Source organism: Pseudophryne corroboree, chromosome 6, assembly GCF_028390025.1.
Source record: "Pseudophryne corroboree isolate aPseCor3 chromosome 6, aPseCor3.hap2, whole genome shotgun sequence".
In the NCBI taxonomy this organism is placed as follows: domain Eukaryota; kingdom Metazoa; phylum Chordata; class Amphibia; order Anura; family Myobatrachidae; genus Pseudophryne; species Pseudophryne corroboree.
In genome coordinates, this window is record NC_086449.1 from 163,181,914 (window position 1) to 163,196,246 (window position 14,333).

General features: G+C 49.2%; 1 protein-coding gene across 11 annotated transcripts in view; it reads right to left on the reverse strand.

The window, feature by feature from the left end:
- AAK1 (AP2 associated kinase 1) overlaps positions 1 to 14,333 on the reverse strand; it is a 221,727-nt gene that overhangs the window by 131,135 nt on the left and 76,259 nt on the right. For all 11 annotated transcript variants that reach the window (XM_063932068.1, XM_063932073.1, XM_063932069.1 and 8 more), the window contains exon 5: positions 3,553 to 3,695. In XM_063932068.1, coding sequence (XP_063788138.1) covers positions 3,553 to 3,695 — 143 coding nt within the window. The remainder of the gene's footprint in view (positions 1 to 3,552; positions 3,696 to 14,333) is intronic.

Consider the following 14,333-nt stretch of genomic DNA (forward strand, 5'->3'; position numbering starts at 1 on the left):
TGCCTCATCATCGTCGACACTGGAGTCGGACTCCGTGTTGACATCTGTGTCAACCATCTGAGATAGAGGGCGTTTATGAGCCCCTGACGGTTTCTGAGTCGCCTGGGCAGGCGCGGGCTGAGACCCCGGCTGTCCCAAGGCTGCAGCGTCATCAAACCTTTTATGTAAGGAGTTTACATTGTCATTTAAGACCTTCCACATATCCATCCAATCAGGTGTCGGCCCCGACGGGGGCGACACCACACTTATCTGCCCTTGCTCCGCCTCCACGTAACCCTCCTCATCAAACATGTCGACACAGCCGTACCGACACACCGCACACACACAGGGAATGCTCAGACTGAGGACAGGACCCCACAAAGTCCTTTGGGGAGACAGAGAGAGAGTATGCCAGCACACACCACAGCGCTATATAACACAGGGATTTTCACTGACAATAAGTGATTTACCCAATAGCTGCTTTATAAGTCTTATTTGCGCCTAAATTTATGTGCCCCCCTCTCTTTTTAACCCGTCTTGTACCTGGATACTGCAGGGGAGAGCCTGGGGAGCTGCTGGTACCTTATTCTGGGCGTTCACTTTCATGAAAATCGCCCAATCTATTATGGAGTGCTCAGGGGCGTTTTAACAGAGGAGGGGGCCCATGTGCAGTCTCTGGGTAGGCCCCCTCCTCTCCACGGCACAGTAAACTGTGGACAATTGGCATGCGCAGGCCCGCCACGTTCCGAAGACTGATTACTACCTTGCATGCGTGCCAGCCCTTTTGGCTGTGATTTTTGACGTGAATGCAGCGCCTCATGCGGGACTCCGGAAAGGTAAGTATTAAAACATGGGTGCAGTATGTGCACAGCACACATTGCACCCATTACAGAAACGCCAATGGAAGCGCTGCAGAGACCTTTGCAGAGTTTAAATAGACTGATAACAGAGGACAGTCGCTTGCATAAAGGTTACATGTAAAACCAAAACATAGTCAGAAACCTGTACATAAAATATCCAATAGCATCTCCTATATATTAGGCTAGATCTGTCACTCTGTGACTGTGTGGATAACGCTGGGAGTGGCTAGGAGCTCTCATTGGGTTAACAGCAGGTCTATCACACTCAGTCCACAGTTGATTGGGCGAGAAACGACCTCCCACACAGGTTACATCCAATGGGAGGCTCTGCCCTTTGGCTGCTGTGTGTTCTCAGAGCAGGATTAAAAATGGGGCTGATGGAGCTGCCGCTCCATGTCCACACCCCAAAATAGGCCCACCGCATCTGCAGCAGCACACCCTCCAACAATTAACACATAAAAATCGCTACAAATTCGAAAAGGGGGTGTGGTCACGGGTTTAGTGGCGTGGCCACGCCCCTTTTTCTATACTTTCAATGGAAGTTTGGAGAGCCAGAAATCAGTACAGACCATAGAAAAAAGGTACTGTGCCTGCCAAAAAGGTGCAGCTGGAGGGTATGCCCCTGCTTCTGCAGCAAGGCTCTGCGCTGTAGATAGGGGGAAAAGAAAAACCTTTTACTGCAACGTCCTATGGGGGTCATTCTGACCTGATCACTCGCTGCAGTTCATCGCAGCGCAGCGATCAGGTCAGACCTGCACATGCGCTGGCGCTGCAGTGCACCGACGCATGGCGAACAGCCGACGGCTGTCGTTGCCTAGCGATCACCTCTGGCTGATTGACAGGCGGGAGGGGGCGCTGACCCAGGCAGTGACGAGTAACTCCCGGCCAGCCGCAGAAGCTGCGCTGGCTGGGAATTATTCTTCAAGTACAAAAGCATCGTCGCTGTGCAATGCTTTTGTACTTGTGTGTGTGGGAGGGGGGGGTGACCTGACATGCGGGGCGGACTAGTCGTGTGCTGGGCGTCCCCCCGCATGTCAGTGTAAGTGATCGTAGCTGTGCTAAATTTAGCCATCCCTGCGCCGCATACTCTCTGAGCCCCGGAGCCTCCTCTGCGCGTGATGTCACAGGAGTGCCTCCGATCCCCAGAGGCCCTGACTCCACAACACAGCACCTGGGCGGGCAGCCTGGAGATGGCTAATGAAACGGATAGATTGGGTGATATCACGGAGGGTAATGTCTGGACGCTGAATCAATGTAAAAGACGACAATGCTGTGCAGTGCAGTGGGTGTGCAGTGTCACTTTCACCTTTTACATTGATTCAGCGAGTCAGTCAGTTCTGCCAGCCAGTCACTATTGTTAGTGCCGGTGTACCAACGCGCCACATTACAGGAAAGTATGCGCACTTAATAAACTACAGCTCCAAGCAGCCCTTAGCGACAAAGCATTCAGGCGTTAAGGGCTGCTGTGAGCTGTAGTTTATTGAGTGCATCTTCTTCCCTGTAATGCGGTGCGTTGGGACACCAGCGCTAACAATAGTGACTGGCTGCTTGGTTGCTGTGCAAGTCTCTGGGAGAGCCACTGCCAAAGGGAGGACAGCAGCCTAGCTGCTTACAGGAGGAGAAGCATTGCCTGGCCCTCCCCCACTTGCAGTACCTCCGGGCCCCATCCGCGGCACCCACACCCCCCTCCCCTCCACCACCCACGGTGGCTCCGGACCCCCTCCCCCACCCGCAGCACCCTCGCACCTGCCCCTCCCCCACCTGCGATGGCTCCGGACCCCCACCCGCGGCACCCGCCCCCCCCCCCCCCCCACCGCACCAGCACTTACCCCACCCGCACTACCCCTCTCACATCCGTGGCACCCCCGGACCCCCTCCCCATCCGCGTCTCCCCCACACCCGCCACTCCCCAAACCACAGCACTACTAGGTGATTCATCAGGCCCTGCGTGCGCTGTTCACACCGTTGCAAGGGGCTACGACCCCTTAACCATCGCATGCCCTTTGTCCGTGCAATATTTAACCACTCACACAATTATGATTGGAGGTAATACTCCATATAATACAAATATTGCACGCCACAAGGACGTGCAAGGGATAAGGGGGCATAGCCCCTTACGACGGTGTGAAGAGCGCTCGTAGGGCGCGATGAATCACCTAGTGTTATGATATCTTTTCACAAAGCTCTGGTAGGGTCCAGTTGAAACAATTCGGAGGATATTCTTCTAAACTTCCCCCGCAACAACCTACTTGTGTTACTGATACATGGCACGGGAGACATGAACAGTGCCCTATACTGACTGAGTGCAGAAAGCAGTCCCGAGCGTCACAATTTGTGTCACTATCACATTTCAAGCAAGCAGAAAGCCAATCCAAGCCTGTAGCACTGACAGAGCAAACGATTAATGCACTAATCCACCACACATGTGACTTGTTAATCTCCTGGAGAGATGACAGTGTTCAGGGTTTAGAAGTGGTAAATAAAGGGAATTAAGTAGCAAAGAAAAAAATACAGGAAGAACCAACTCAGTGCACAGTAGCTACACACACACACACACACACACACACACATACAGCGGTAAGACATACAGACAGAATCAAAACAAGACATGCACGCAACACAAAGCAGCAATTCAGAGAAAGCGGCTTCCATAGAGTCACAGTACATGTTGGAATCAGGTGCATGACATCATGAAGCAGGGATAACGCCGTACCTTCAGGTCCCGGTGGATGATGGGACTTTTGCACTGATGGAGGCGAGCCACCGCTTCGCATGTGTCGCAAAAGATCTGCAGAACCTCGTTCTCTGTGAATCCAGTCTGCAAACGCTGGTTCATTAGATTTACTACTTGCCCCCCTGTAAAAAGTGAGAGATTCATTATTGTGGTCCTTTATATCCATGTGTAGCAGAGAGAAAGACATTGGCGAAGAGTACCATCAGCGGCATACACTACACTATGCAGGAACAGAACTTGTTTTGAAAAATACTGTAGTTGATTAAAAGAACAAATATTGCTGACCAAACAATATACTTGCTATGAATGCCCATTTCCTCAGCTAACCCTGACTGCCCAAACACTTTGAAAAAAGCAGACATTAAGAACAAATGCTTGGGATAGTACCAGTGGTCTGTTTCAGCTAGTTATTGTTGGGGGGAGAAATAGAAAAAGATGGGTGCTAGTGGCAATACTCCAGAGCGGTGTAGCGTCTTTCACCCGAATTTGAATCACAAGGGCTCATTTGTCAATGAGTGCTAAAACTCGTTGTGAACGATAAAACTCGTTGCGTATGGTAAATAGTGCTCCAGCCAGTCAGCTCCCAACTGTCACGTGTTCGGCTCCTGTCATGGGTTTGGAAAATTACAGTTAGGAGCTGATTGGCTGGAGCACCAATTATCATACGCAACAAGTTTTATCATTCACAAATTTTATCACTTATGTGCCCATTAGTTACAAACAGAAGTGCCAAAACCGCTTCCTGAGACTGCACTGATTTGATATGGGGCACTTGTGTATCTGTGTGTGAATCTGAGGGGGTTATTCAGTTAGTGCAATTTTTTGGGCCAAAATGCACTTTTTGCTCGTTTTTAGGTCGAATTTACATTCGACCTATTCAATGCCCGTGCCATTTTTTCGTCTCGTCGAAAAATCCGGCACTGGCAAAAAGCACGTTTATCAGCAAATTCGCCGCTGATACATGTGTTTTGGCGAATTCACTGTGTTTTTGCCAGTTTTTGGCGCAATTTTCGCACATGCAGATTCAACAAAAAATAAATAAAAAATCAAACGGCAAGGGCGAAAATAGGATTTTAATTACCTACCAGTAAATCCTTTCCTCGTAGTCCATAAGGAATATTGGGGAAATCTAGTATGATATATGATATATAAATTGAGTCCAAAGGAGCCGGTGCACTTTAAATTTCTTCACTGGGTGTAATGGCTCCTCCCCTCTATGCCCCCTCCCACAGGCAGTTATAGGTAAAACAGTGCCCGAAGGAGAAAAGACATATATGAGAGAAGGAACATGATAACAAAGAGTGGTGAGATTTAATACCAGCACACCACGAACATATAACAACCAGCAACGGCTGATAACAATAACAGCAACAGCTGAATAGGTAACCACATAACACAGAACCTGCAGACAAGTCAACGCACTGAGGCGGGCGCCCAATATCACTTATGGACTACGAGAAAAGGATTTACTAGTATGTAATTAAAATCCTATTTTCTCTTGCATCTATAAGGGATATTGGTGAAATCTAGTACGATGGGGACTTCCCAAAGCTTCCAGAACGGGCGGGAATGTGCGGAGACTGCTGCAGCACTGTCTGCCCAAACTGGGTATCCTCTTTGGCCAGGGTATCTAACCTGTAGAACTTCACAAAGGTGTTCTTCCCCGACCAGGTAGCAGCTCGGCATAGTTGCAAGGCCGAGACTCCACGGGCAGCCACCCAAGAAGGGCCCTCAGATCTTGAAGAGTGGGCTTTCAGAGACTTAGGAACAGGTAATGCTGCCGACACATAGACCTGTTGGATAGTAAGCCTAAGCCAACGAGCAATAGACTGCTTTGAAGCAAGATAACCCTTTTTCTGCACATCATAGAACACGAACAAGGAATCAGTCTTTCTGATCAGAGCCGTCCGTTTGACATAGATCTTCAAGGCTCGCACAGCATCCAACGCCTCCGGAGGAGCAGAAGTGTCAGAACTGGACGGAACCACAATAGGTTGATTCAGGTGAAATGCAAAGACAACCTTCGGCAGGAACTGCTGCCTAGTCCGGATCTCCGCTTTGTCCTCGTAAAAGACCAAGGGGGTCATTCCGAGTTGATTGCTCGCTAGCAGTTTTTAGCAGCCATGCAAACGCATAGTCGCCGCCCACGGGGGAGTGTATTTTCGCTTTGCAGGAGTGCGAACGCCTGTGCAGCCGAGCGCTTGCAAACACATTTTGTGCAAAACAAGACCAGCCCTGTAGTAACTTATCCTGTGCGATGATTGCTGCGAGGAGTGACAGGGTAATGAAGTCAGATACTCACCCAGCAAACTCCTGGCCACGCCTGCGTTTTTCCAAACACTACCAGAAAATGGTCAGTTGCCACCAAGAAACTCCCACTTCCTGTCAATCTCCTTGCGTTCCTGTGCGATTGGAATCGTCACTAGAACCAGTGCAAAACCACAAAGGACTTCGTACCTGCATGTGCATAAGCATGCGCAGATTAGCCGTTTTTTCCACTAATCACTACGCAGCGAACAACGGCAGCTAGCGATTAACTCGGAATGACCCCCCAAGTACGGGATTGGAAGTACATTCAAATCCCAGGGTGCCGTAGGCAGCACAAAAGGAGGTTGTATGTGGAGTACCAATTACAAGAAGGTCTGAACTTTTGGCAACATTGCCAATTTCGTCTGGAAGAAAGTGGTGAGCGCTGAAATCTGGACCTTAATGGAACCCAGACGCAAGCCCTTATCCAAACCAGCCTGCACGAAACATAAGAAACGTCCCAAATGGAATTATGCAGGTGGATACGTGCGTTCCTCGCACCAAGAGACATAGCTTCTCCAGACATGATGATGGTGTTTTGAGGTCACAGGTTTCCTGGCCTGAACCATGGTAGCAATAGCGAGCAAAAAGAAATTTTGTTTACGGGTACCAACAGGCGCCTCGGTGTGATGTACATCAAAAAATGCTTGTATGCAGAATAATGAACAATGAAACAAAAATCATAAATACAACCCTGAAAAGTCGTCTTGGAAGTCCTATTCTTATTCCTCACATTCGTTCCTCTTATTGTAATAACATGAAAAATAGAGGAGAGAGGAAATCCACATGTGCAGTACAGTAATTTAATAACATGTAAAACACACACATAAAAAAAAGGACATTCACAGTGACAGGGTTGCAGGTAAAATGTGCAGAAAGATATCCAAATGTGGCAGCCACAACGAGATATGCAAACTAATTACCAGAAGGTTTGAGAACCCAAAAAGGTCCTCAAACAAGTTCTTTAATTTTCAAGGTCCACCCGGGCAGGAGCTGGAAAAACCTCTGGTTCTCAAGACTTAGCCTTGAAGAAGACTCCAGGAATAGGAGTAGAAACGCGTCGGCGTACCCCATCTGCGGTCAGTCCTTATGTTGGTCTGCTTACTTGAGAACCAGAGGTTTTTCCAGCTCCTGCCCGGGTGGACCTTGAAAATTAAAGAACTTGTTTGAGGACCTTTTTGGGTTCTCAAACCTTCTGGTAATTAGTTTGCATATCTCGTTGTGGCTGCCACATTTGGATATCTTTCTGCACATTTTACCTGCAACCCTGTCACTGTGAATGTCCTTTTTTTTATGTGTGTGTTTTACATGTTATTAAATTACTGTACTGCACATGTGGATTTCCTCTCTCCTCTATTTTTCATGTTATTACAATAAGAGGAACGAATGTGAGGAATAAGAATAGGACTTCCAAGACGACTTTTCAGGGTTGTATTTATGATTTTTGTTTCATTGTTCATTATTCTGCATACAAGCATTTTTTGATGTACATCACACCGAGGCGCCTGTTGGTACCCGTAAACAAAATTTCTTTTTGCTCGCTTAGTTATTCTGGTGTTTTGGAGATACACTGCTCTTGTTTACGGGAACTAAGGGCAGCCTTTTCCCAGGTTGCGCGACACGCAGAACGACTAGACAAATTATTTGTTTCCCATGGTAGCAATAACCTTTTTGGAAAGGCCCTTGTGAGCAAGGATGTTCCGCTCAACTTCCATGCCGTCAAACGAAGTCGCCGTAAGTCCAGGTAGACGAACGGTCCCTGTTGAAGAAGATCGCTTCTTAGCGGTTGAGGCCAAAGGGTCTACGATGGACATGTCCAGAAGATTCACGTAGCACGCCCTCTGAGGCCAATCCGGGGCAATCAGAATTGCCTGGACTCCTTGATTTCTGATTCGCTTGAGCACCCTTGAGAGCAACGGAATCGGAGGAAACAGGTAGACCAGCTGGTAAGGTAAAGACGACATCAATGCATCAATGCATCCACTGCCCTCCCTGGTTCGTGAGCAATACCAGTGAAGCTTCTTGTTGAGTTGAGAAGACATCATGTCTATCTGTGGGCAGTCCCACTGGCGGATGATCTGCTGGAACATCTGATGGTGGAGTACCCACTCCCCTGGGTGGAGATCGTGACAACTGAGGAAGTCCACTTCCCAGTTGTCCACACCCGGAATGAAGATTGCCGACATTGCTCTTGCATTTCTTTCCGCCCAGAGGAGTATCTTTGACACCTCATGCATGCAGGCTCTGCTTTTTGTCCCTCCTTGCCGACTGATGTACGCCACTGCTGTGGCGATGTTCGACTGAACTTGGATTGCGTGATCCGTGAGCAGAGGAGAGGCCTGAAGCAGAGCAATGTAGATCACCCAAAGTTCCAGAATGTTGATCGGAAGGTGGGCTTCGTGGGCTGATCACCTGCCCTGGAACTGCGCCATTGGGTGACAGCTCCCCATCCTCGCAGACTCACATCTGTTGTGAGGAGGGTCCAATCCTGAATCCCGAAACTCCGGCCTTCCAACAGATTGGAGGACGGCAGCCACCATAGGAGGGAAATCCTGGCCTGAAGTGACAGCCGAATCATCCGGTGCATCTGCAGATGTGATCCGGACCACTTGCTCAGGAGATCCAATTGAAATGTTCTAGCATGGAACCTCCCATTTTGGATTGCCTCGTATAAGGCGACCATCTTTCCCAGCAATCGTATGCAAAGAAGGATGGACACGCAAGTAGGCCGGAGCAGCATTCGGACCATCTCTTGAAGTGTTCTCGCCTTGTCCTCTGGTAGGAACACCTTTTGTACCACAGTATCCAGCAACATCCCCAGGAACAGGAGCCGCTGAGTTGGCTCCAGGTGGGACTTCTCTAAATTGAGGATCCACCCACGGTGGGACAGATGATGGATAGTGCGGCCGATATGGAGCAATAACAGCTCCCTGGATCTTGCTTTTTTCAGAAGATCATCCAGGTAAGAGACCACATTAACCCCCTGGACCCGGAGTTGGAACATCATCTCTGCCATCAGCTACGTGAATACACTTGGAGCTGTGAACAGGCCGAAGGGCAGGGCCTGGAACTGGTAGTGATCGTCCAGCAGGGCAAACCTCAGGTACGCCTGATAAGGTGGCCAAATCAGAAAAAGAAGGTAGGCATCCTTGATATCCAGGGAGACCATGAATTCCTGTTCCTCCAGGCCCGCAATTACTGCTCGCAAGGATTCCATTTTGAACTTTAAAACCTTCAGGAAAGGGTTCAAGGACTTGAGATTCAAAATGGGCCGGTTCCACAAACAGGTTGGAGTAGTAACCCTTGCCTTGTTGTGGTATTGGTACTGGAACAATGACGTGGGACTGGACCAACTTTTGGATGGCCTGTTGCAACGTAACCTGCATATCCTCCAAAGGTGGTAAGCTTGATTTGAAAAATCGTTGGGGAGGAGCACCGTCGAACGCCAGCTTGTTGCTCTGAGAAATGAGATCCCTGACCCAGGTATCCTGGCAGGAAGCCTCCCAGAGGCTGCTGTAAGTGACGCAGCCGAGCTACCACCTTGAGATCCCTTCGGGGTGGGCGGGCACAGTCATGCTGGGGTCTTAGTGGAAGCAGAACTGGTGGTCTGGTCCTGAGAGCTGGTGCTTGGAGGTTTTCTTGACTTACCTCTGGTGCCTCTAGTGGCATCTGAGGCACCTCTGGCCTTAGTTCGAAATCTGTTAGACCGAAAGGACTGCACAGACAGCCCCGTGTAGGAGCGTCTCGCCGGCGGGGCCCCAGAGGGGAGAAACGTGGATTTCCCAGCCGTTACTGTGGAAATCCATGTATCCAACTCAACCCCAAAGAGCCATTCCCCCGAAAAGGGAAGGGATTCCACACTGCACTTTGATTCTGCGTCCGCAATCCACTGACTCAACCACAAAGCCCTGCACGCCGACAGTGCCATGGCAGAAGTTCTAGCATTAATATTTCCCATCTCCTTGAGCGAGTCACACAGGACGCGTGTAGTGTCCTGAGTGTGCTTGAGGAGAGTCACCATAGTGACCAGGGGCATAGCCCCCGAGAGGCCCTCCTGAATCTGAGTAGCCCACGTATGAATGGCATGGGTCATCCAGCTATGACCGGCTTTTGCGATACATCTGCTGCCATGTAAATAGATTTTAGCGTAGTCTCTATTTTCCGGTCCCCAGGATCCCTTATGGTAAAGGAGCCCGGGGCAGGCAGCACCGCCTTTTTTAGACAGTCGAGAGACTGATAACGTCAACCCCTGGGGGTTCCTCCCAAAACGTCCTGCCTTCAGGAGCAAATGGGAACGTGCGCAAAACTTTTTGGACACTTGGAATTTTTTGTCTGGATTTTTCCAGGCTAACTTGAATAGGTCATCTAACTCTGCAGAATCAGGGAAAGTGACATTAGGCTGGTTTTGTGTAAAGAAAAACGACTGCTGTGACGCAGCGTCCTCTAGAGGGAGCTTTAACACGTCCCGTATAGCCAAAATTAGGGGTTCAATACCCTGAGCAGAATCTGAATCCCAACTAACGGGATCCAAGTCCGCCCCAGCCTCCTGTATATCCTCATCTGTATCACACCCCTTTCACATCGCACAAATAACCTGGTATCGACCTGGCATATTGCCGGGTCGACACGGGTCAGTGTGCGGTGTGAAAGCGCCAAGTCCAAATTCCCGGGTCGCCTGACCTGGTAATTCAACCCGGGTTATGAGCAGTGTTATTCCCGGGTTGAATACCGGGTCAGTGGCTGCACAAACGGATTCCCGGGTCGATGCGACCTGGGACCCGTTTACTAGAAAGGGAGAGGCCGTGCGGAGATGAGCTCATCTCCCAGCGCCGCCGCCACCTCGGCTCCCGCTGACTGCTCCGCCCCCCGCCACTATGGCAACCAACCCAGCATATTGCCGGGTCGGACAGCCAGCCAGCCAAAAGGTGTAGGAGAGTCTCCAATGCCGGATCCCACCCGGGAAGGATCAGTTTCCAATTCCCGGGTGGGATCTGGCATTTTATGGACCTGCATGAGAGAAGGGGGCTGTGTAACATCTGCCCTAGTAGCTAAGTCTGCAACAGCTTAGTCAGTAGTAGCTGAGTTTTCTGTACATTAGCAGTGAGCTGGGATGACATACTGTATCAGACATCATAGTTTTAAGAGACCCTAGCCAGTGGGGCTCTGGACCCTCTCCCCCAACCCCTTCACTGATTTCTGAAGATTGGCTACATTGTTCATAAGAACCATAATCAGATGACAATGGAGAGGTGGCATACACTGCACAGTTTGTGTTTACCCATGTTTCACAGTAAGCACAATGACATACACATACACACAGACAGTATTACTCTGCAAGCCTGCTCTTACTGTATGTGAGAGGAGACACACAGTGAGGATACCAGCACACCCCTAGCTGCACTGCCCCAGTGAGGCTGACAGCTAACTATAACACAGCAAATACTAGTCAATTTTGTCCTGTAGAGGACACAGACTGTGTACAATAGCAGCTCTTCCTCTTTGCTACACCCTGTACCAGATTTCCAGCGTGTCTTGTGAGGCAGGAAGCACTGTGTGTGCTGTTTGTGGCTGCATTAAGCAGAGGATGGCACCAAAATGCCTATGGTCCTGCTCTGTTAGCTCCTCCCCCTCCAATGGCGCCAGAGCTATAATGATTTTTATACTGGCAAAGTCTCCTGTGTGGCTTAAAAATGTTGCACAAGTGCTAGTTCAAGCTAATATAAGCCAGGCAACACAGGGGGCTCTAGCAGGACCTCCCCAGGAGGATCCCGTATGCCGCGCCCGCGTACTTTGAACCGGGGTACTCCCCTAGCGGGGACCCCGGTATGTACTCACCAAAGACAACACCTTCAGGCTAGTGTTAGGGGTGTGCGGCGTGCTGTGATTGTGACAGCAAAGGCGCAGTACCCTGCTGAACAAACAACCTCTCAGGACGGTGGTCCTGCAGCGGGGGAAGCAGCTCTGCACCTCGCAAGGCCGGTGACCGCCCCATCCCCCCCTAACCTCCACGGTGCAGGTACGCTGTTGCCCAAACAGCATACCGAAAATAATAAAAGTTTAAAAGAAATTGAAGAAAACTCGCAGGAGCTGCAGAGATGTGCATCCTCTCCTGAGGACATTTTTTTCTAAACTGCCTGTGGGAGGGGGCATAGAGGGGAGGAGCCAGCACACCCAGTGAAGAAATTTAAAGTGGACCGGCTCCTTTGGCCCCGTTTATACCCCATCGTACTAGATTTCCCCAATATCCCTTATGGATGCTAGAGAAAACAAATAAAAAAAAACATGCGAAAATGCCCGCATCTGAATACACTGTCTAATTATTGCCAGCACTTAACTGAATACCTCAGAGTCTGTATCTGTATACGAAGCACAACAGAACTTGGCATGAAAAACCCCCATCCCCTGCAATTGTAGTGCTTCATATACAGATAGAGACTCAGTTGCACACAGATATACAAGTGTCACATATCAAACGAATGCAACTAAGGCCAGGTCCACGAGAGGGATGTGTCCCTGGCAGTTCCGACGTGCAATGGGACTCTGCAGCATGCCGAGCAAACACACTTGCACGATGCAGGGGACGACAGCTCGATGTACAATGCCGCATCGTACACAATATATTCTGGTTGGCCGTGCAGCACAGCCAACCAGAAGTTGACGCATGCGACTTGAGGGACTATGTAATCGTGGGTACACACTGAAAGAACCGGCAAATATGTTGTCCTAATTTGTCCGATGCAAATTTGGGCGACAAATATGCTTGGTATCTTTTTAAAGATACTAACCACTTGCTGACTTGACGCAGATATAATGGTGTCTAGCAATGAACACTGAGACGCAGGACTGCATGCTAAGACAGTACTTTTTGCAATGTTCCCGCCATCTAAACAGCGCCCTGCCACTTAAAGATGGAGGAGGGATCTCGGTTACTGTACCTGTCAGGGTAACATAAGTGCAGCACTAATCTGATTTTGGTCGTCACATACCTAAAGCAGGATAGTGTCAGGTGACTTGTAAAAAAAGAAAAAGAAAATAAAAAAGGGAAGGAGAAGATCCGTGAATTTGATCCTGGGGAGAACACTGACTGACCTAACCAATACATAGCCTTAATAAAGGACCTCCTGGGCACTAGGAGAACCACTTAAGGTTAAGCAGTATACACCAAGTGCATCAGCATTCTGTTCTTTGCATTTATAATTTACCCTAAAATTATTTTCTGTGACTTTGTCTATTAACTTAAATAACATGTAAAGCGAAGGTAATAAAATCCGAAGTCAGCTGCACCCAGTGAGAGCTACAAAAATTTGCCCCCAAAATATTCACTGGTGTCTATGGTTCAAACGGCAGACACTCAACAGAACACTGCACTAACACTAGACAAAGGAGTGATGCCTCTAATAGGCAATAGGCGCTACCATAAAATAGTACTGGAGGTACGGTAACTGGACATCTGGACCCCCTTGTGATACTGGGACTTACTTGCATGTGCATGCCCTATCATCAGATAAAAATACCTCTCTCCACTCTTAACACGAGTTTCACACAACAATGCGGAGTCTCTACACAATATGCAAGTGTACTCGTTATGCGATTGTAACAGTACACCACTAATGCACACACTAACTCAGAATAATCATTTTGCTGCCACGGTTTCACTTTCTCTTCCATCAGTGTAGCTCGTTAATTAGTTTAGAGTCTAGGGAGGAAAAATGGCTAAGTTTCCAGCAAATATCACACTTACATTCAGCAAATATAATTATGCGTGGATATATAGATTAGAGGCATGTATCTGTACAGACGTATTGACACATCAATCCATTTGCTCAGTCATCAAGTATGAGACTCAGGGGTATATTCAATTAGGGTCGGATCCATTCCGACATGCATTTGTTGGAATGGATACGACAACCCCTATTCAATCTCATCTCAATTTGACTTTTAAAAAGTCGAATTGAGATAAGGGACCGGAGAGGGAGGAGAGGGGGGAGACCAGCAGGGACAGCCGCGGGCAGACGGAGGAGAGCAGCGCTACACCAGCGCTGCAGAAGGATGTCTCACAGCCACCAGACCTCACGGCAGTGTCCACCCGGCTCCAGCAAGCGTGACCTCACTTGCTTGAGCCGGGTGGACGCTGCCGTGAGCGGCGCGGCTGTGAGACATCCTGTTGCAGCGATGTGCTGTAGTGCTGATCTCCCCTGTATGCCCGTGGCTCTCCCCCCGTTTCCCCCCACCCTCTCCTCCTCTGGGTCCCACATCTGAGTCCGACATTTTTTTATGTCTGACTGAGATGGTCAGAAACTGGGCCAAATCCTGTCGAATTTGGCCCCGTTTCACTCAGAAGTACGTGAATCGGCAGCTATACCGCCGATTCACGTACTATTCGACAAGTTGAATTCCACGACTTGTCGAAGTAAAACTGCAGGGATTGAATAGGTCGAATCACTAAGCGACCT